Genomic DNA, 23,027 nt, shown 5'->3' with positions numbered 1-23,027 from the left:
AGCTAGCTAGCCTTGTGATTGACTAGCTCACAGCTAGCCTTGTGATTGACTAGCTCACAGCCCAGAATATATGTGTGTATATATAATATATACTGAATTTTTAGGTACTATTCATTCAGTACATAGGCAGACCTGCGAATTATAACCGATCAAAGCCGCATGAGTTTTCTAATCGGTCTCTCAAGCATTTAGCATGTGTGTCGGAAACATCCTAGCAGCTGTTTTATGAGCGAGCGAGGGCGATTTGCATTTAGATTAGTGTTGTGAGCAGGTTTAACTGTTACATTGCTCGCGAGGCGACCGGCGTGTTATGACACCGGAGACGTTTACCTGAAATGGGAGCGTTGAAGCAAGTAAGTGAACAAAGTCAGCGCTAGTTTGTGCGTGTCCCGTACAAAGTGGCTTCATTTATTTGACTGACTGATTTTATTTTGCAGATCGCCTCTGGAGATGCTGGATCCACGCTAGGTAAACATCTTTTTTTTATTTTTAATACCAACGAAATACGTGTGAGCGCGTGAGAATACGTCGCGGTGCGCAGCTGCTGATTTATGAATGACTCGCTTCCAGGGCCAGCAAAAGGTGATCTGTTGTGCTGAAGCCAAGGCATTATTTATTCAAGCTTTTCATTTGCTTTCCCACCTTCAAACATACATTTTGCACAGACAAGATTTATGAACACAATCGTGGCATAATACGGAAAACCCGACAATAAAGATACCATCGCATCCAGAGCTACAGATTAGCATTTCACATTCATGGGCATCAATATTTGGTGTCAAATGTCCCAGGAGACACTTTCTTAATTAAAGTTGGGCTCTGATTCTTAATTGCCTTTGAACGGATTCCATACAAACAGATTTAACAGCAGCGGGGCCAAACTGTGACATAAACTGGTGCTGTGAATTAAAAGATAATAGCAACACAATTACAGTTGTTGCAGAGTCGAGGCCTCACTTTGGTGTGTAATTAAATACTTTGACAAAGCGAGATTAACTGCTACAGCGGCTAACAAAGGCGCTTAAAATAAGGTGCTACAATTAAATGAAGATTTTAAATCCAGCAGATGGCCCATAGTTTGTACAGTCTGATAAATATGTCAGAATTCCAGAGTTCAAACTCATATTTAGACATTACTTTTTTTTTTTGGTCCAGTTTTGTATCTTAGAAGAGAGATATTTCAAAGATTTGATGATTTTGTAAAGGCTTTTAAAGGCGTTGTAATTATTTATGAAATTTCTTTTATTTTCAACCACTTTAATTGTTCAGTTCTTAATTGTTCAGTTCTATCCATACAGATGTAGGTTAAATTTATTACGGCCACAAAAAAACTGAAAAATGGTATGGCTTGTCTTTGTCGTCTGTGAGGTGATGATGACCCTTTAAAACATAGCCATGATTTGGTCTCTACCGCCACCTACTGTCTTGAGGTGAAACACAAGTCAACAAGGAATTTTCTGTTCTCTGACATAGTTTGACCACTGCTCGACAGAATTTTGCAACAATTGCAGGAAAATCAATATAAATCACATTCAAATGCATCTAAAAAATGGTAATTATAATGGTTTTATATAGTCCAAAATTTGGACGATGATTATTTTTGTGCACAAAATCTCTCTATCACTTATGATATCAATGAAAAAAAAACCATAAGTTGTAACATAATGCCAGAAGGGTTAAAGAAATATTGATAAAGCAGATGACGCGGGAGGGAAAAACAAGTTAACTATTTTGAGTGTCTTGGAGTTTTTTTTTTTTCTATCATCCTATGCTTAATTCCCAGAAAAAGTTCTCGTTTTACATCCGAAGACACTAATAATAGTGAAAAGTTGCTGAAAACAATGCCAGCGCAGTTCATAAAGATGAAAAGATGCTTTAATCTGGAGAAAGATCCACATAGCAAACGTAACCAAGAGTAAACAAGAGCTCCGCCGGGCCTAATGCGAAGAGCGCAACAATTAGTCATAGTCCGACAGCACATGAGACAAAAGCATCACACTCATCAGTTAGAAAGCAAACGGGGCAGATGTTGTAAATAGTTGCGTTCTGGCCCAAAATACAAGATGACATTTCCCTCCAAATGAGGAAAAGGGGCATTACGTGGAAGCCCAGACATCTGCGAGCAATTACACAGCGCTGAGTGATGCCCTCCGGTTTGTCGGTGGCCTTCCTCTGCTGCTTGCTTGGCAACTTCCGACATGAGTGTTTATAAAGCCCCTTTGTCTATTTGGCAGCCATAACATTTATATGGATGCCGCTTAAATGTCTGCTGGGCCAGATTTTTGCAAGCATGGCTCAGATAAAAAGGAGATAAAATCATCCTTCGTGCAGTGCTGGGATATCCTATGTGATGTTTTTAAAAGCTGTCTTTAATTATTTTTGCATAAGTTAGCGACTTAGCGGGGGAATTTAGTGTGAAGTGTAAAAGAAAATGTAATTAAAACTCCCGCAAAGCTGTTTTCATTAAGAATTTGGCAAAGCTAACGGTACACAAACAAAATGTTACATTCGCAACTATGGACCCGCAAACAATCAAGACCACATGGGCCTGTTCTGAAAATAGCATACTACAGTGGGAACTCATTGTGATAATGGACACCGGTATTGATTTTTAAAAATACAGTGTTGCGTATTGATATGTTTACTAATCGTTACGATCCATCCATTTTCTTCCGCTTTATCCGGGGTAATAATTCCTCTTACGCAACAATATGAAAACAGTAACACTATTGTCAGCAATATTCTTTATTAAACATCATTGGCCTTCCACTCGTAAATAATGTTACAGGATAATCATAGCTACAACAATATGAACATTAAAAGAAATAACGAACCCAATGAAAGTATCTTCAGCTTTGTTACACTAATTTCTTTTTTTTTTAATAAAACACTCTGATACTTCGTATTCTTTCATTTCGAGGTTTGAGACGTTTTGAGGAATGTACAGTTGAGAAATAAAATGTCTCCCCCTATTGTTTTTTTTTTTTCTTCCTGACACAACAGTTTCATCTCATTTGCACTTCACGCGCAAACACACACACGTGTATTACAAAATGATCTGTAATAAACAAACCCCCGTGGTAAACAAGCACACGTTCGCACACACACTTGCAGGCATACGTTATATATAATGTGTGCATGCTCTTCCACGTACGGCGCCAAACACACCGAGTGTTTTGGTGCGTGTGTGTGTGAACACGCAGTGGACGGTCCGGTGCTGCTGTAGTGCTTTGCTTTAATCAGACCCGTAGTTCCAAAGCGTCAAACCGCCAGAGGCCGCAGATTCCACAAGTTATACAACACAAACGCACGCGGCTCGGCGTCGGCCGCCATCGACCACACGGGGCGGCTCGCCGTGGCCGTTTATCACCATCTGCTCCTCTTTTGCCCCAATTGAAGGGAAACGGGGACGTTAAACGTTCCCTCGTTTGGTGCTGGTACCGGTGACCTTTAAAAAATAGAAGACACTCACAGAGAGGGGAGCAATTTTTACACAACATAAATTTTCTGGTCCGCTGGGTTCGGAGTCTCTCGGCGCAGTCTGAACTTTTTAAACGTTTCCAACGCGGCGCCGAGGAGTTCAATTTGTTCCGTGACGTAAAAAGATTCCCTGTTGAAATGAACTTAAATGCTAAGAATCCACAATTTTGAGTACAGTTTTAATCAGGTTGTATAAATAAATAAAAGAGAGAAATGAAATTCTTGTGTATGTTACCGTACGTCGGGACAAACCGAAAGCCAACTGGGTGTTGGCCTTTAACCCATTCACTGCTGATGGTGATTATATTCCTCGACTGTCTTCAAACTGCTACAGACGTAGTAGTAAAGGCAGTAAATATGTAGCAGTAGCTACAACAGCAGGTCATTTTCAAGCGACAAACTGTGAAATTCAGGCCCATGAATCAACGTAACAAAAACTTGTCTGCTCTGGTTCAACTACTGATTGCAAAAGAACGGAACAAGTCTGCTTTTCTTAGGTGAGTTTTCATACACAATATTTTGTGGAGCGCAGTTAAAGTGCTCTAAAACTGAATTCGGCTTTAAAAACAGCTGGCAGTGAATGAGTTAAGGGGCGTGGCCTATTGATGCACATCAATAACCGCTGTCCACATAGACATGTTTGTTGGACTAACATGTTTGGATGTTTCGTCAATGTATGCCTTGCTCATGATTTGACTGTCTCGTTCAAAACTGCGGAAATGCTGAGCTACTGATATGATCGTACGAGCAAATATGTTTATACAGAGCTGTTGCTAACTGCTAAAAACTTTCCCCCATAATACCATGACGTATGGACATAGCGCCAATGTGAAGTAAACGTTTTTGACCGGCACACTTATTCACAAGTACGATCAAACGTATTTAAAAGTATGTTCCGACGTATTTGGTAAGGATTTCATCGTGCTTACCAGCACGTTTGAAAATACTTACAAACACGCTTGAATATACTTGCATATCCGTTTGAAACCACTAAAATATAAGTGTACTTGTAAACAGTACGATTGAAAATCCTTGGGAGCTAAATGCTAAAGATATAGCATTTTTTTCCCATAATGCTACGACTTAGTTCGTCAAGACGCCGCATCGATACGGGAGGAAATGCTATTTTTTAGCAAATGAACATGCAAATCCGTTCAAAGGAATTTGCCAGTCAATTTGCGCTTCTGTACGAAAGTGTGGCGGCGGTTGTCTTATTTTTTCACGGCTCCTAACACCGAGCAAAAAAAATCGATCGAGTGAGGACTTGTAACTGGAAAAACTTGTTGGGGTAATCAAAAGTCAGGGTTCGTCAAAGTTTTTTTCAGTTTTTTTTCTGTCTCCAGAATCTAGTGATTTTTTTATGTTAATAAGTTCCGTGACTTTGTTCCAGCAGCCGGACGCTGACGGTCATGTGTCGATGACTTCCTGCGCCGGCGTGGGTTCATGCGGCAAAGTGGTGGCATTGGGCAGCGTCTGCGTGTGTCCCACTGAGTTCTGCTGCAGCTCCATGGCCATGGCGTTCTGCGGGTGAGGGAACTCCTTGACCTGCTTGCGGTATTCCAGGAAGGTGGACGCCTTGGTGGCGATGGCCACCACGTTCTTGCCCACAAAGATGGTGGACACGCGGCTGTCCTGGAAAAGCACCATGTTGACGCCTCGGATCAGGATGGTGACCATGTTGATGGTGACCAGGCTAAGGATGGGGTAGAGCATCATCTTCTGAGGGGTCATGTGCTCGCCCTGCATGCTGATTTCGCTGAGCGACACACAGGGGAGGATGAGGAGCAAGATGTAGCAGTAGAAGAACATCAGACCCTCCGCCCAGATGGGGAGACCCGTGCGCTGGGGCTCCCACAGATTCGCTTGGATGTCCAAAAGATCCAGCAAGTCCAGCGCCACCCAGAACAAACGACTGCGCATGTCCTCCTTCTTGCGAAAAGTCCTCACGTATTCCATGCTGTCAAGCGCCACCAGAACCAAGTACAAACCGGGCACGCACACCGATAAAAGTAACGTCAATGCTTTCCGGGCCACCGTCTCCAGGCTCTTCCTGTCGGCTTTGCAATTCTGGAAGACGAAGTAGAGCTTGATCTCCAGCACGAAGATGTACAGGAACCAGAGGATCATGGCGTAGCCTCGCCGGGCGGTGCGCACCTCGGCCCCGACCCAAACCGCCACGTAGCGCAGCACGATGAGGAAACACACGTCCCCGACCAGCACTATGATGCACACGCCGATCTTCCTGGGACCCTGGTTCTGCTCCACCAGGTAAGCGTCCATGAAGGCCATGCTCGTCATGATGACGATGGTGGTCAGGCACACGTGACGTTTGTCGGGAGGTGGCAACACCATGGCGGGGGACGCTTTCGCTAGACACCTTGAGGAGGATTTTCTTTAGCTGGGATTGCCCGCTACGTGGAAGCAGACCGGCGCGAGTACGGGAACATCACTTTGTTACTGGCCGCGCTTCCATCGATTTGGCTGTGCCCGCCCCCCAAGCGGCATCGCCGAGGGCTCTACAACTGACACGCCATGACTGATGGTAATCCACACACACTCCCACAGTGGGTTTTGTCTCGGGGACGGCTGCGGCGCAGGAATATGGAGGAGGAGCCGTATGGAGTATGGAGGAGAGCCGTCGAGGATCCGGTTTGCGGATTGACGCACGTGCGCGGGCGTGACGCAAATCACGGCGCGGCGAGAATTCCTCGACGCGTGCCTCCCGCAGATGGCGGCGCGTGAGTGAAGGGAGACTTAGGAGAGAGCGAGGAGTCTGCAGCGGCCTGGAGCCTCCTCCCTCCCAAAGCCGCCATAAATCACGGAGACAGCGGGTCAACGGCCCGTGAGGCCTTGCGTCCTACGCCGGCATCCCCGCGGGGAGGCTCTTACACCGGGTTGAATATCCATCCCCGCCTCCTCCTCCTTGCCACGTGGCAGCTTCTCCTCAGCCTGGAGGATAGGGGAAGATGAAATGAAGAGGTGGCGGGGGACGGAGGGGGTAGATGGAAATGGAAGGGAGAGCGGGGAGAGAGAAAGCTGTCAGCGCCGCAGGGTATATAACACAGTTGTCGTTGCCAGCAGCGGTTGCGCGCACCAGCGCTCGAGTGATGTGTCAGCTTGGCACCGATGCATATAGCGCAAGACAAGGTATAATAAGATTGCTTCACCTTTCTGTCGAGAGCGTGTCGTGTGTCTCTGGTCATCTAGCCACGGGCCTTCTTATCCTCAAATGAAATTCCATTTAGCACACGGCACCCAGCGGTGTCATTTGGAGAGCGGAGCCAATTCACAAGTCACATACAGCGGCTAGTTAGCCTATATCCTTTTGGCGCTCCATTTTTCTGCATCATTACCCTGCGCTACGCTTTCAATTTGAGCCGGAGCAAATGAATAAACAAATACTTCATTTCCTGTGTATGGCGGGAGTGGCGCGTTCCCAAGTAAAACAACTGTTTTAAATAGTTCATTTGTGCCTGTTGATGTCCATCGGGTTCATGCCCTGTAAGAAACGAGGGTGCGTTTCTGACCCTTAATTTACAATCCGCGTGTAATCAAGTGGAATCATCGTAAGTTAATTTTAATTTTGAAATTTGTCAAAATGCGTTTGGTGTCTACAATTCAGGCCATCAAGCCGGTGAAGGTAAAGCGGCATTTTATTTTATGACGCTGTTTTTGACTGAATAATTGGTAGCAACCTGTTCGGGGGAAAATGACCCAGTATTGTTATTTGGTATCCTTCAAAATGGCTGAAGAGTAGCAAATATACTTGTCAAATTGAAACTGTTGGTGAATAAAAAGGGCACATTTTTTTAAAGTTATATATCCACCTTTTTAGCGACGCAGTCACGAAAGACTGTTTTGTATGGAGGAGTGTTTTTGTTTCGAATGTAATGTATTATTTTTGCTTGATTCGGTATTCCAAGCGTGTGAAGCACTTTCTGAGTGCTTGCTGACAAAAGTGCCATATTTAAAAACAAAAAAAATATACTTATCTACTTTGCTGTCATCTTTTTTTCATTTCAAGGTCCGATTGCAGCCTCTGGTTGCAGTTTACTTTGAATAATGTTTTGAGATGTTTTCTGCTTGAGTCTATTTAAAATTCATGCTGCGAGGAAGAGCTGCCACGCCTTGATAATCCTTCTCTACAAAACTGTACCCAAGATACACAAACTCGACTATAGTATATAAATAACACAGGAAGCATTAACGTGGAGAGAGTTAAAGATAGAAAAAAAAAATGTTTTATCTATGTAGAAAGTTGTTTGTTGTTGGTACACATTTGATGGGCCTCAGCATCATTTACTGCTCAATCACTAATGAGTCATTTAAATGTTTCTGGCTGTCACATCTCCAAAATTACAAGATGAGCCATTGATTTAATAACACAATATAATTAGGAATCATTTTAGTGCTACTTTTCCCCTCTAGTAGTGTTGTGAAATATTTTTGAACCACCACTGTAAAAGCAAAGCAATCGCATGCTCTTTATTTGGTAACAAAAATATTATATATATATATATATATATATATATATATATATATATATATATATATATATATATATATATAATTTTTTTTTTTTTTTTTTGGACTGCGAGCCATCAGTCACAAGGCTAGCTAGCTAAATCGCTAGCTAACCATTTAAAACCCATGCAAAGCAAAGTTTATCCTTATTTTCTTCTTTCACTTCGGTGCTCAACTCTTTATTGAAAGAATTTCATCAAAATGTCTACGAGAAGTAATTTGCCTTTCACTTGTAGAGTGCGTTCTAACTTCAAGGTACTTCAAGCACTTTGAATCGACATCAATTCAACGGTCATGGTTAGTGTGAAGTGTTCAACATACTTATAGCTCCTTGAAAATTTTGCTGGAAGTGCACTTTAAACTTATGCATAAGTAAGACTGCACCCCTGCGCATGTACTTGAGGGCGAATGAAGTATTGATAATAAACCAATTTGCAATTGAAATGCATGATGAGTCAGTATGTGTTGACTGAAACCGCATGGTTCATTAGGCTACTTCATGTAAAATATATGTATCAATTTATGTCATTCAGAGCGATGTTGGTTGTTATTCAATTTGAATTTGTGTCAAATCTTCCACCTTCTCAGCGTGATACGAGAATGAAAGCTAAACTAAGTGCGTGAAGTGGTTAAATGCTGTTTATAAGTCTTGAAGCCTTGAGCTTAAATGCGGCGTTTGGAACATGACCCCTAACATCACCTAAGACCTCCGTAAACAAAACAGTGCCCACCAGCCTCATTAGTAATCCAAGCATGGCTTTGAATGTATAAACCCATTATGTAGAACACAGCCTAAGAGAGAGATTACGCTCCAAAGATGATGATTAAATGGCTGATTAGGGAAACGCTGCAGATCATTTTACATTTTATGACGAATGAGACCGCACCCAAATATAGGCAGAGCATCACTTTGCCATTTAAATGGCGTTGCTTTTTCAGAAAGGCGGACACTCTTCAGACCTGATGAGTTGATTACAACCAATGTGAGAATATCAATGCGGTGACCTTGATTTTAGGCATGCATGTGGCACTCTAATGAATGTTGACGGCCAGTTCATATTATTCACTCTTGTTACTATTGTGTTGAAAAGTGCTTTTGGTGGAGGAAAATAATTGACGTGCACTGCTATGTTCCATTTGTTTTTTGCTTCTTCTTCTGAGGACAACATAAAAAAAAAAACTCAGCTGGGTATACACTATTTTCCACGACATGAGTCGAACACGCACACGTATATATATATATATATATATATATATATATATATATATATATATATATATATATATACACACACAGGCTCACCAGATTATAAGGCGCACCCTCAATTAATGACATTTTCAAACTTTTAAAATCATAATATAGTAATATTCAAAGTGATAACAATAATAACTCAAATAATAACTCTAAACTCTCTAACATAATAACTCAATGTCAATATGACCAACCTTGTTCAACACACAAAAGAAACAGGTGAAGTTTACTTATTGGTTCATTCCCCATCTACGAATCCCAATCTCAATATTGATCCATATATAAGGCACGCCTGATTATAAGGCGCACCATCAGCTTTTTCAAAATATTAACGCTTTTAGGTGCGCCTCATAGACGGAAAATACGATATATATATATATATATATAAACAGCACTCTTTTTTTTTTTTTTTACCAAAAAAATGTTAAATCCCGACGGGCTCCCAAAAATGTAGATTTGATGTTGCCCCATCAAGTACATCATGTTGCGTGAAAATCAAAAACAATTTTGTAAATTAAACAGACCAGCTAACCCAAACTCTTGACTTTTTATGTGTATCTGGCATTCTCTCAGATGGATCTCAGCTTCTCCAGGTAAGCCTGGATTTCTTTTTTTTATGGGTCTGTGTCCTGCTTGGTCACCCATAGATTCGCTTTTCACTGAAATGGTGACGGCGCCATTCGTCATATTTACGATTCGGTGCTTGACCAGTTTTAAAGAAGTGACAGACAGGCTTAAATCTCGCCAACACAGCTCAATCTAACGCATGCTTGTATGCATACTGTCGCCGTGCTGTGACAGCGATGTGCATTGTATCAACTCAGATCTTCTCATCCTTGATGTTTGTTGACACGATTTCATTTTGTGTCCCATGCGTTGATCCCATCATTCATTCCGAGTAATGCAGAAGTATATTAGCCCCCATCCGCTCATGATTATAACATGGCAACGTGCTACCACCCAAATCGCTAAACACATCTCGCTCTCATCCCCGGAATCACTTTGCCGTGTTTGCTAATTGTATTAAAGTGGTCCTCCAGGGAATTTCGTGGTTGTGTATTGCGCTCACTTTGACGAACAAGGATTCCCCAAATAACTCAAAGGGGATACACCACAACCACCCGCAATTGTGTTGTGATATGGACAGACCGTATAAAAAAAAACTATTTTCTTAATAGTTATAGTTAATAGCTATCTCGTATGCTGTAAAACACATTTAAAAGTATTAAAATGCACATAAATCCATTAACACGCACTTTTAACCGGCGTTAAGTGCCTGGTCTCGCACTTTTGTTTGCATGGTGTCCATATAAAATATGCTTGCCTCACAGTTTATGGGTTACTCAGATGAAATCTACAACAAAACTGACACATAAAACAAAAGAACGATTAACATTTCTTATTGAAATTTTGAACCTAATCGTATGCCATTTAGCTTAATGGTAATGCAATGGATCGTCGACAGGAAGTAACCGTGATTCCCCGTAATTCGAAAGACACATTTTATTTCCCAAAAACGAAAGCAAACAAAAGCATCTTTCAATGCCAAGCCTTATTGGAAAAGGAAACCTCTAGGGGGCCATATGAATACGAATGATTGACTTCCATTCTTCAGTTAGAAATGATGTATGTAAAAGTAGTATGTAAGTGTGGAAAACCTGCCATCCAATGGTCACAGTTAGCACTACAGTGCCGAAATGGCTTATATTATTGTTGGGGTTCATTGTTTTGGGTGTTGTGGGTTTCTGTTTTTTTGGGGTTTTGTTCAGGTTCTAGTTCATGTTTCTGATCCTCTCAGGTTTGTCCTTGTAGTGTTCCTTTTAGAGTGATTGTGTCCACCTGTCTATGTTTACCTTCCCCCCCTCCCGTGTGTCAACCAATCAGCTTTTGTTCCTGTCCAGCTGTTTTGTGTTTTCCTAATTAGTGTCAGTGTATTTTAGTGCCCAGTTGCGTTCTGTTTGTTGTCGGGTTATTGTCATATACAGTGGTACCTCGGTACTCGAACGCCTCTATACTCGACCAAATCGGTGCTCGACCAAAAAATTCAAGTAGATAATGCATCGGACCTCGAACAGATTTTCGGTTCTCGACTAGCCGAGCCGACCCGAACGCGCTCCTCGGCCCTTCTCAGCCAGCGGTAGCGCCAGTTCAACTCAGACCGCCAGCGGAGTAAGACGTTCGAGTATTTCTTCCCGGATTTAAACTTTTTCGTGTTGCTCTAGCCCTTAATAATGGGTCCAAAGAAAGACAGTGATAAGGGAAAGGCAAAGAGGAAAACAATGAGGACCATTATTGAACTGAAGAAGGAAATTATAGCAAAATATGAACGTGGTGTACGAGTGTCCGACCTCGCGTCGCAGTTAGCTAGCGTCATCATGGAAGGAGTAACTCCCTCCCGTCCTCTCCACATCCATTCCTGTATGCCAGCAACCACTCTCCAAAACGTAAGTAAATGATACAAAATGGTTTATAATGCTCTATTTATCTTTATCTTTATCTTTATCATGTACTGCTTGTGCACATTTACTTGTGCACACATACTTTCCATTATTTCTTATGGGAAAATTGGTTTCGGTGTTCGAACAAATCGGTGCTCGACCACCACCTCAGAACGGATTATGGTCGAGTACCGAGGTACCAGTGTATTATACTTCTGATGTCATCGTCTACTTTGGTCTGAGTACTCCCTGCCTACCTTCGCTGTCTCCATGCTGTTCCCCGTGATTTTGTTTCAGTTTTGAGTTTTGGTTGTTAACGTTTTATTGTTTTTGTTCGCTCATCCTTGAGCGGAAGTTTGGAATTGAAAGTCGGCACACAACTCTTTGCAATTTAGCAATATGTTGCTTTACATTACAATTAATTTGTTCCTAATTTGAAAAGAAAAAGGAACACCCCCTTTCATGGCAAGAAACAAACAAACAAAATGAAATACATTTCTTTAAAAGCAGAAACCCTTTTAAAATCTCACCTACTCACTGAAGCGCACTTGTGTTTCACTAGCAATACTCGTACCTTCATCTTGTTATTCTCCACTATAATGAATGACAAACCAAAAATGAGTCACAAGATAGCAGAGGAAGACTGTAATGTCACTTTGTCCTATCATGCTTTGTGCCTCCCTTCTATTCATTAATTCAAAACCTATTGTACACACACATATCCAACTTTCCCATTTTCTTATTTTCTAAGCTTATTTTCCTATCTCTTTTGACTGATGATTCTCACGCTCCTTCACCATGTCATGTTGTGTGATAAGCGCAGAAGGTACATGGTAGTGCAGAACTGGAAATAAACCGTCATCTATCTCCCAGCTGTCAGGGCTTCTAAATAGCGGTGGGCGTTGATCAAATGCGGCTAAAATTAAATGCGTGTCGCAACAAGATGGGGTGAATCGCCGTTTGCGATTGCTTGGCGCTTTCATGTGTTGCTTGCATCCTATCTAGGCATGTCTACTGAGTGGTAGAGTTCACATAATGGCCAACAAATGAGTACATGGCAACGCTGACATTTTGTCTTTTTTTTCCCGAGACAATTGGCTGTAAAAGATAGAATAGGGCAGCATTTGCTTCCCTTTTGTGGTCATGTGGATCAAAAGACCAATTCAAGGAGTGCCAAAGCTCGCCTTTGTGGCAGGCTAAATGTATCGCTGCAGTATATTTTTGGAATATGTAAAAGAAGAATGTTGATTGGACATTTGTCTGGCTGAAGAATCATCAGTGGCAGTCCTAAATGGAAGTTGTATTATTTTCCTTTTTTTTTTTTTTTAATATACCAACGAGGAAATTGTCGTGAAATCCTAACAAATTGGCGGAAGACCACATTGTGCGTGATTATATTGCGATTATATTAAGTGCGCCGAAATGAATCAACTAAACTGCACAGACAGGATTGCATTTGGCTCTCCTGAAATTGCTCCTATTCTCAGCGGTGTCAGTCTTCTTCACAAAACTAGGAGAAGATCTGAGGCACGGCGCACTGAGTTAGTCTTCATCAAAGTGAAGTGTGTGGCCTCTCACGTCTCACGAATGATTAGAGGAGACACTTGTGTTTCCCCCCCAAAAGCCAAAAGTTTCTCAAGTAGTTTGGAGCTGTGTCCAGAGAGATCAGATTTCCTCTAAAATCCCATTTGTTTGAAAGAAAAGCTTGTCCTGCGTTTTGCTCACTTCCCCTGATTTATAAACGGAGCGTGTAATACAACACTTTTTCCCGTTTGGAGTATACGCCATTGGTGTCTCGTTGAATTATAAATGACACCCAGTGCACCAAGTCATCTCTTCTTGTGATAACAACAGATCATCACAGGCCAAACTTGTGGCTTTGGTCTACTGGAGGCAGCTTTTTCAGCCAGTATTTGTGTTTCTAGGAGTAGATACACGCTCGTGGGCTCAAGTACTCTTTTCAAATTCATTTGACTGTTCCAATAGAGTACCTGCGTGATGGGCATTAGCCATCGACTGCGGAGGCCCATCCAATTACAAAGTGGAGGCATCAGTCAGGAGATTGAAGGAGGTAACCCAATTTTACGAGCAAAAAGGGCGCTCGATGTGATTTCACTCTATTATTAAACCAAGTTACTCTCGTGGAGAAATGTCGGACTCCCCGGGACAATTCATTACAGACGGAGTTCCTAAGCATCGACCATAACTGTCTCACAGTCAAGTTCAAGTAAATAAGTGCTGACGGAAAGTCTACAATCCACATTATGGCTACTATAGCACTATAGAAAGTTTTATTGTATAATTAAATGTGGCTCTAATCATAATTTTATAAAGACTTGCTTCTAAAAAGCAAAGTGTGAAGAGTCCCTGTCTCCAAAATACATATCAACTCTCGTGTTAGGTATTATTATTTTTTTTGGTTTATAAAAGTTAATACCGTAAATCCCAAATGCAGAATGCAGCTGTGTATGGGAGCATTCATAATTTTAGGGCCAAATTCTGGTGTTCTCTGTGTTATTTGTGCATAAGACACACCAACACTTTGGTAACAATGTAAAAACTATAGCAAAACAGATTAAATCTCTGGTCGAAATTCCTCAAATTTTCTTATGTTCAGACGTAAGTCATAAATTTGTTGCGGGTTAAGTGTGTTTCATATTTCCCACATTGTGAGTGATCAGTGAACGCCTTGCGACGCAGGTCGAGTTCATTTGACCATAAATACTCAAAGTTGCGCAAAATCTGTGTTTCACCAAATTTGAGATTGTGTATACATGCCAAAAGACCACAATTAATGAACGCGTCATGGAACGCATCAATCCGCGTTCTCTATCGCATGCCACTCTTAATTGAATCAGCTGGACACGTCATAACCTTAACACGATCCTCTCTGTTTTGGTAATATTCCTGTGTGTCAACAAAGATGGACTCGAACGTTGGTTCAGTCATCTCGCTTCTTTTCCTGACAATAATGCCATAATAAGTGTAACTAATGCAAGCTGCTGTTAGCTGCACACATACTTTTGCCCTACATTTTTTTTTGGGGGGGGGGGGGGGGGGGGATAAAAGTGAAATGAACCCACACAGGTATGGGGAGAACATGCAAACTCCTTACAGGAATCAAACTCGGGACTTTGAACTTTGAGGCAGACGTGCTCACCACTGCTTGGGGGCGTGCGGCATTAGAACCCCCCAATTACGCAGCAATATCAACTTATTGCTCTGTCAATAATTGCCTCCCTTACTTTGGTTATTCCTCCACCTGTACTCACTATAAGGATGTCAAATGTGGCCACCCTGTGGGAGATGGCATCCGTAGTCGCATTCAAGTCACGCCACCTTACTGCTTGCTCCATTTCACTTGAGGGTAAAATGACTTTTCAAAGACAAATATCTCACAGGACTTCTTCAGTATTCATCAGGTGGGCCGTGTGTCAGCGTGAGCTTTTAAAAGAAAAAATGCTCAGAATTACAAGCCGCCATGAACAGCTGAATCATGAGAACAATGTGCAATATCACCTTGCTAATGAAATACCCCGAGTGTATAGATGCAAATCTTATTAAGTACGGGGACTTCATGAGCCTTCGAGTGTTTGCATAAAACATCAACACACCTGTCACCTTCAATATGTCGTGGGAGGCAAAAGCAACACAGCAGGGGTAAAAAAAAAAAAAAAAATCCTGGGGATGAGTGGAATGAAATGCAGCAGAGCAAAGGTTGCTGTTGCATGTGATTGATGAAAAGGCAGAAGAGATGTGATACAGAGAGGATTTGATGCGCTGCTAATGAGCCAGGAGTTAAAATGGATTGCTTAGCAGAGGATTTAAATATTACCAGCCGAGGATTAATGACGGGCGAAGTGAGAGATTTCCTTTCCAATAAGTCATGTCGGAAAATCAGACCTCTTCAAAAAGTAAATGAAGGAATTGTATTGATGGGTTGAGACATGCCTTTTCATTTTAAGTATTAATTTTACCGATACAAAACGTAAATATTAGGAGTGGAACGAAAACCGTTTCAAACCAGGGAAACATTTATTTAAATTTAGAAAATGTGAGTGCATATATATATATATATATATATATATATATATTAGTGATGGGCCCAGGAGCACCGATGTGCCAACGCATGTAACAAGCTCATAGAGGAATCAGGAATTAGTGCACATATAAATAAAGCTTCTGTAAAGTTCTACTACTTTTGACAGTGCCAAAAAAGTCTTTTGAAAAAGCCCCACAGTAGCACTTGCTTCTGAAGTTGAACCCCGCTTTGCATGGTAATGGAACAGGAAACAATAATTCGCTCAGGATTAGACTACTGTTGCATGTGCAAAAATCAGAGTGTCAAACTTCTTGGCAAACGTTTCGGGCTGTGTGGACTCAACTTTGAAAGAGCTGCACGGTATAAATATGACACCATTTCCAATTATTTTTGCCCTCTTCAACCGGCACCATACTCTGGGAGACTATTTAAATTAAACAGTGGTTGAGACGTTTGGGGTTTTGTCTCCACAGCCTAGAGGTGTAAAGAAAAAATGTAGTTGCGGGCCAAAGGAAGCATTCAATAAATAGAAATAAAATTGCATTATTCACCGAGTCCCCCGTTCAGACCCTGGGGGAAACATTTTTTCAACAGGTCGAAAATATTACAGTACATTATCCAGCAATCGATCTTTGTGTGGCGTGTCCTCATTAGGTATCCACACATCAATTTGTAAATAAACAAACCTGAACACTAAGGCCCCCGCACCTCAACTGTACGCGTGAAGAGGAAGAGATTGAACACAATCTGGAAGAAGTGCCTTCAGAAGCAACTTTGAGCAAGTGTTACACGAAAGACCTGGTAGTTACTGGTCAGTAGAAGCTCAGAAGTTGGACAACCTAGGAATCATTTGTTGAAGGCAGGTTGAGGGGCGTCATTTTTGGCGCAACCTCTCCAGTACCGGCAACTGTTCTGCCGTAGGGTGGTGAGCAAAACAGCTGCATTTCAGTAACCCAACCGTCCACCTCGTTCTAGTTAGCAGCTAAAACAAGTGCAGCAGAATAAGTCTTTGAGACGCATCGGCTGGAATCATCCAAAGACATGGTCATCATTAAACATCACACACACACACACACACACACACACACACACACACACACACACACACAAAAACACATTCTCATTGCCCAGAAAATTACTGCAAAGGCTTAAAATGTTCCTGAAATCTCTGAGTAGACATTGTCAGTTTACGCCAGCAATTGCGGCAATGTGTCCAGGAAATGGACATCATCCTGTTCCTCGTCCCTTGGAGACCGTAACAGAGTTTCGAAGAAAGGATTGAAACATTTTAAGACAGACGGATACTCTGACCTGGCAACTGCATATCTAGAAACCGCATACTGAATTTGAATCATTATCGATGGAGGTTGGCAGCAGATGGGATCTCCCGTCATTTGCCTCCTGGGGAACGTGGGAGTATCTGGGCCAAAGTTGACCAGGACATCCAAGGATTTGGCAGACTGAAACGGCAAGCTTCTAGCTTTGGCTGAGATTGAAGAGCAAGGGTTCTAGAGTAGGCTGCATGGGGAGACAGTGGGGAGACATCCTCACTGTTGGTTCCACCCCCGCGAGACGTTTTGAAAATGACTGAGCCGAGCATTAATACAAGTGCGGCTCCCAAATGATGACCCAGCAGCTTCTCAAATTGCAGGTCAATCCAAGACTAGATCGGCGTTTGTAGAGCACATACGAGAAGGCCAGCGTTGAGATTCCCGCCGATTTCCTTAGAACAGCAAATATGCTAACCACATCTCATCTATGCTGACAAGCAAAAATAACTATTGTTTAATTCATGGAAAATGTACTGAAATAATTCAAATACCTTTTTTTTTTTTTTTTGTGAACAATATATTGAGAGCCGAAGCAGAATACTTCACAACAGTAGCTTGACAATGCAAGAAATAAATCATTCCGTTCCATTTGCAAACATGCCTACGTACAATGAGGCCTGGCTGCCTGCCATCTCCCATGATCCCAGCACGGCCGCCCCTTTGCTCAGTGCGGGAATGAAACAAAGCCTGATGGTCCAACAAACAAATGGTTTCTTGATGCAATTCTTCTAAGCGCCAAGAGAAATCAGCCTGACACTGAATGTGGCGCTCTGGCTAACCAGCGTACTGGGGAATTGAAGACCAAGCTTTCCAATGATGGAAAACTGAATGTTTTGGAATGATATATATATATATATATATATATATATATATATATATATATATAGTGGACCCCCATGTTACAGTGTCCCTGGCTTACATTATTTTCATGTTGCAATGTGAAATACTGAGTTTTTTTCATCCCCTCTTTATGGTATTTTGCCAGTTTTGCGACAAAAACAACTGTCGCATTATTTCCAGGCAGGATTGAACTGTGCCAATGCTCCATTTAGGGACAGAATTTCTAGGCACATTCAAGGCGTTAAGAGAGTTCTGTTGGCTTCAACAAGCTGCTACCTTTAAATGACCCTACGAGTGATCGCAACTGATTGCAAAGTGGTTAGGATGAGAAAAGGCACTTCACAGTCTACGTCCATGGTTCTCAGTCAGATGAGATCCTGTCATGATGCACTTAAAGTATCTTGGTGTTGTTCACAAGTGAGGGAAAAGTGGGGGTGGAGTTTAGCAGGTTGATTGACTTTGCGTCAGTCAAGAAGGAGTGAAGCTGACTGGTGAAGCTCTGAATTTGCTGTCCGATCAACGATCTTACCCTCAGTTGTGGGTCGTGATCAAATCTACATGATCCTGGATAAAGAAGGTCAAAATTAGTTTTCGTAGCGAGATGCCCGGGGTTTCCCTTGGTCATTTTCAAGGGGGTTCAGAATAGAGCCATTGTTTCTCCGCATCAAGAGAAACCACATGAGAGATCTTCGGCATTTGAAAAGAATAGCCCCTGGACACTTTCCCGTTTAGGTGTTCTAAAACGATCACAAAAGAAGTAGACCCCAGGGACGATTCAGGACATGCCGGAAAGACTTGTTTCACGACTGGACCAGAAACCGTCTGGGATACTGTATAAATGACTACTTGAATTGGTTGGAGAAAGGCAAAAGCCATCCATGCCTCCAACAACCTCATATTTTTTTTTAGATGTAACGCATCAAAGTATTTGCTTGCAAACGCCACAGGTTTGTGTCACCATATTCACTGCTGCCACTCACCTTTTAGTATTTTTCACCTCATGCATTGGACATCAAAAAAAAAAAAAAACTCAGGCTTTTGCAGCCTGTAAAAAGAAAAGTCGACAGAGGAAATTGGCATTTTGGTGTGAAAAATATGTCTTCATGCTCTCTCACACCTCAAAAAGGGTACCGGTGCCTCAACTCTGACTTGCAGCCAATCAATCTGTCACAACAGCTCAAAGGGCAGACCTTTGCAACGGCATGGGCCTATTCACCAACTCTGTGCAACACAGGAGCTGAAAAAATTCCCAAACTGAAAGACATATTGCAGATTTTTTTCTTTCATGAATTCTTTTATAATATGTCTGGTGCATTATTTTGAATAGGGAGTGAATTCCCTAAAGGCAGCACCAGTCACCTAATGACATTGGTGTGTAGACTTGCTTGATAAGCACCTATTTCAGACCTTGCATTCTAGCCAACATCAAAAATCCGAAATCAGAGTCAGATGTGCTGGTCCGTTAGGTCTGCGGATAAAAACGCTTCTGGTTTCCTCATCCCTTGAGTTGTCATTAGGTTATGTCCCGTGGATTCTGACTGGATGATTCACCACCTGTTCCTGCAGCACGTGCCTGGGATCCTATTCATGCTATTACCGTATTTTCCACACTATAAAGTGCACCGGATTATAAGGCAAAACTTCAATGAATTTCCCATTTTAAAACTATTTTCACACATAGCGCAAATCGCTTTATAAAGCACATAGAATAGAAGCTACAGTAGTGGCTGGGGTTGCATAGCTAAAGGGAATTCCAACAGATATGATTGTTATTATAAGGCGCACTGCCAAGGTTTTTATTTACGCGTTATACAGTAGTGCAGAAAATACATATATTAAAAAATAAATCAACACTTGTGTACCTTTTTGGACCCTGGAGAGAGGAAACATGTTTCTATTTAAAATGATCTGTTATACAGTTGTGCTCAAGAAAAATTAAATCTATGAGTGACAAATCTTTGAGTGTTGAGTGCCAGAATGTGGTCCCTAAAAAAACAAAAAACAAATATATTGCTGCCCTGACACTCTTATGTGTTAGTGAGACACTAGACAGTTATGTCTTTAGTTTTGCCATTTAGAAACAATTAAGGCCGGGCTTTTTCAATCGGCGCACTTCTTATACTGAGTGATAATTATGTCACAGGTGTCAGTTTGTGGACTCACAACTAATTAACATGCTAATTCGCGACACAGTAGGGTCATTTGTGTACATCTACCACCTCTATAATTACTCATTCAACTCACCAGGCTGTCATATTGCAATCTTTAAAAGGATCTATGGCCCGAATAATAACAAATAACACATTAACTCGTCTGAAGAGAAAAGTCCAACAAAGGCGATGGAAGCAGATGGGTCCCACTAATGAACTCCTGTTAATTTGTGCCTTTCTAAATAGAAACACACAAGTTTTCAGGACTGCAGAGACATTACTAGAATGCACCATAAAACCTGAAGTGGATTTCATTTGACTGAAAAAATTAATTTAGTGAGGTGCGCCAGTGCAGAAATTATGATACTCAACAAAAGCTTGACCCATTCTTCCGTTTACTACAGATGGAAGTTCTGATCATCTGCAAAAGTTGAGTCAGTGTACTTTTTGATATTTGGTGTGTGAAACAATTCAAGGACAGTTTGGTTCGAAACTGTAATAAATCAATGGGTTTATGGTTCAATTTGATATGGTACAGCTAAATTATTAACCCTTATACAGTAACTGTACTGTTATCCCTTCCCGTTTCCATCCCTTGGCTGTAGTTGGGATCACGGAAAGCCGCTGTTGGCCTCGGATTAGCGGCACCCGGAAGTCAAATTATAGTGAAGCCTTTCGCTGATTAAACATGGGAACACTTGAAATTCAAAATTATTACAAAAGAAATCTAGGAAAGAGAATGACAACACTTTGCTGCTCCACTACCTGCCTTCTGTTTCCCTCACAACTTGTGAGTTTCATGAGGGAGACTGCACAGCTAATCTGTCAGTCAACTCACGGCACTCCTACAAGACACGTGATTGGCCTGATTTATATTTATTCTTCTCATTTGAAGCGGGTGAGCTGGAGCCGACTTTGGGTGAGAGGCACGGTGCACAAAACTTATAACTTTATTCCTGGAACATTAATTTCTATCATTTTCTTTGCCCCCCTGTAACCCTCATCGTGTTTGAAGCTGTTGCTATAGAGAGACGCTGATCAGAATAAATGAGCCAGCAGCTGGAAACACTGACTATCCTTTAGCCATACGAATCCATCTTCATGTAGGTCATTTAAGGTAAAAAATAAAGCAATTTTTTGGCATGGTAATTGGGTATTTTTCCTCTTTAATTATTTTTTTATCTGAGGGGGGGCTCATAAGTGAAAGCGCTGTATCTCATATATGCACAGAGGGGGATGTAAACGCACGAAAAGCAGTGTTGATGACTTTTGTTCCCTCAAAATGCCACCATGAGTTTATTTATGCGTTGGTTTCACTCAATTAGGTCTAAAATAATTCAGGGCATGGCATCCCATCGGGCAATCTTATTTTATTTTTCCTGGCCCAACACGGTCAGTTGCTGCTATGGTCCCCCCGAACATTCATAATATCGTTTGACAGAAGCCGGGCCGGAATTAACTGCCGTCGATGTTGACACGCAATTTAGTTTTTACTAATTATAGTGCGCCCTGGTCATAAATAATTCTGTGTTCCTCTGCTATCCTTCACCAGCTCGCTTTCATCATGCAAGCACGCATACGTGCACATATGCTAATGTAGACTGCGATGCTTTGCATTGAGGGAGGAAAGAGAAACAGAGGACACGGAGCAGTGCATTTCTCTCTGGCAGTTAAAGGCCATTCATAAATAGCGAGACTTCACTTTGTCCTGCGGTAACCGATTCCATGAGACTCCAGTGCCTCAGCCTCCCTTAAGCAATGCTTTAATAACACAAGCACTAGCAGAAAAAGATGGAAACATAAAATGCATCTTGACAGGAGCCCAGGAAAGTCATGGAAAGAAGGCTTAAAGTTGCCCGCAAACAATACAAATGCGGCCATTCTAATTATGAGGAAAAGCTTTTCACATTTTCTGCATTGTGCAGTTTGAAAGCACAAAAGGATCTTATAGAGGAAGTATGCACGCTGTAATTTGGTAAAGGTGAAGCGCCTGTATGCAATCAATTGTGATACAGGAAACTAAAATTGCAATAATAGCACAAAATACAGAGTGTCTTTTAAGATTGAGGGGAAAAAAATGTGATTTTCCTTGGCTTTTATTGGTTAATGAGGAATAATCAGTGGAGACTTTCGAGACTATTTTCAGGTTTTTTTTCCTTTCAACCCATTATAAATCGATTTTTTTTCTTAGCTTTCATAGTGGTAACTGGGTTGATTTCAGTAAGCGGGAAAATGTGATAAAGTTTGGATAACTCTCTAATTCAATGTTTGTCGGTGTTTAATATTTTGTGAATTTTAATTTTAAACAATAAGTTACCAAACACATTAAAGGAAAACAAAACATATTCACCCATTTTCAGCAGTAAAACATTTGTTTTTTTTATACTTAATTAGATAACTAAATGATTTTTCACGTGTAATTAATAGCTTTAAATGCTGCGTGGTTGTCTCATGCTTTGGACTCAGGGTCGACCACATTGTTTGTTGGGCTGCTCCCAAAACAACTGTTATCTGGACTCTCTCAGGCTAGAACTACAAGTCACTACATTGCACAGAACTATGCTAAAACAATATTACGTATAACATCTTCTTATAAGTGGGGCTGCTCGGTGGAAGCGTGGTTAGCATGTCCGCCTCACAGTTCAATCCAGTATAGATGAATCAGAGCAATGTTTGTAGAATGTAGAAATGTTTGAGATTCAGATGGCTCGCTCTCTCACTATGTAAACACGAATTGTGTGAGCATTGCCATGAACGCATGACCCTAAGGGACTTGTGTACCACAATCGTCCAGCATAATAGGGAGAGGGAGAAGATAGTTGAACGTGAAGAGGGCTCAGCCATATTCCCTTAGCGCAGGTCAAACAAGCTCAGTGAGATAGCAAAGAAAGCAGGGCAGCTGAGATGTGGAGTAAGGAGAAGGTTGGAGGGAGAGGGGGAAAATGGAAGCATTTTTTTTTCTCCCTGTGG

At 41.6% G+C, this 23,027-nt stretch overlaps 1 protein-coding gene across 1 annotated transcript in view; it reads right to left on the bottom strand.

The window, feature by feature from the left end:
• Positions 1–2,729: 2,729 nt before the first annotated feature.
• tmem121ab (transmembrane protein 121Ab) overlaps positions 2,730–23,027 on the bottom strand; it is a 43,167-nt gene continuing 22,869 nt past the window's right edge. The window contains exon 2 of the mRNA XM_088404117.1: positions 2,730–6,429. Coding sequence (XP_088260243.1) covers positions 4,888–5,832 — 945 coding nt within the window. The 5' untranslated portion in view covers positions 5,833–6,429 and the 3' untranslated portion in view covers positions 2,730–4,887. The remainder of the gene's footprint in view (positions 6,430–23,027) is intronic.

Source organism: Hippichthys cyanospilos, chromosome 20 (assembly GCF_059441005.1).
Source record: "Hippichthys cyanospilos isolate Australia breed blue-spotted pipefish chromosome 20, RoL_Hcya_1.0, whole genome shotgun sequence".
In the NCBI taxonomy this organism is placed as follows: domain Eukaryota; kingdom Metazoa; phylum Chordata; class Actinopteri; order Syngnathiformes; family Syngnathidae; genus Hippichthys; species Hippichthys cyanospilos.
Note: the sequence above shows the minus strand (reverse complement) of the source record. Positions and strands in the feature narration are given on the sequence as shown.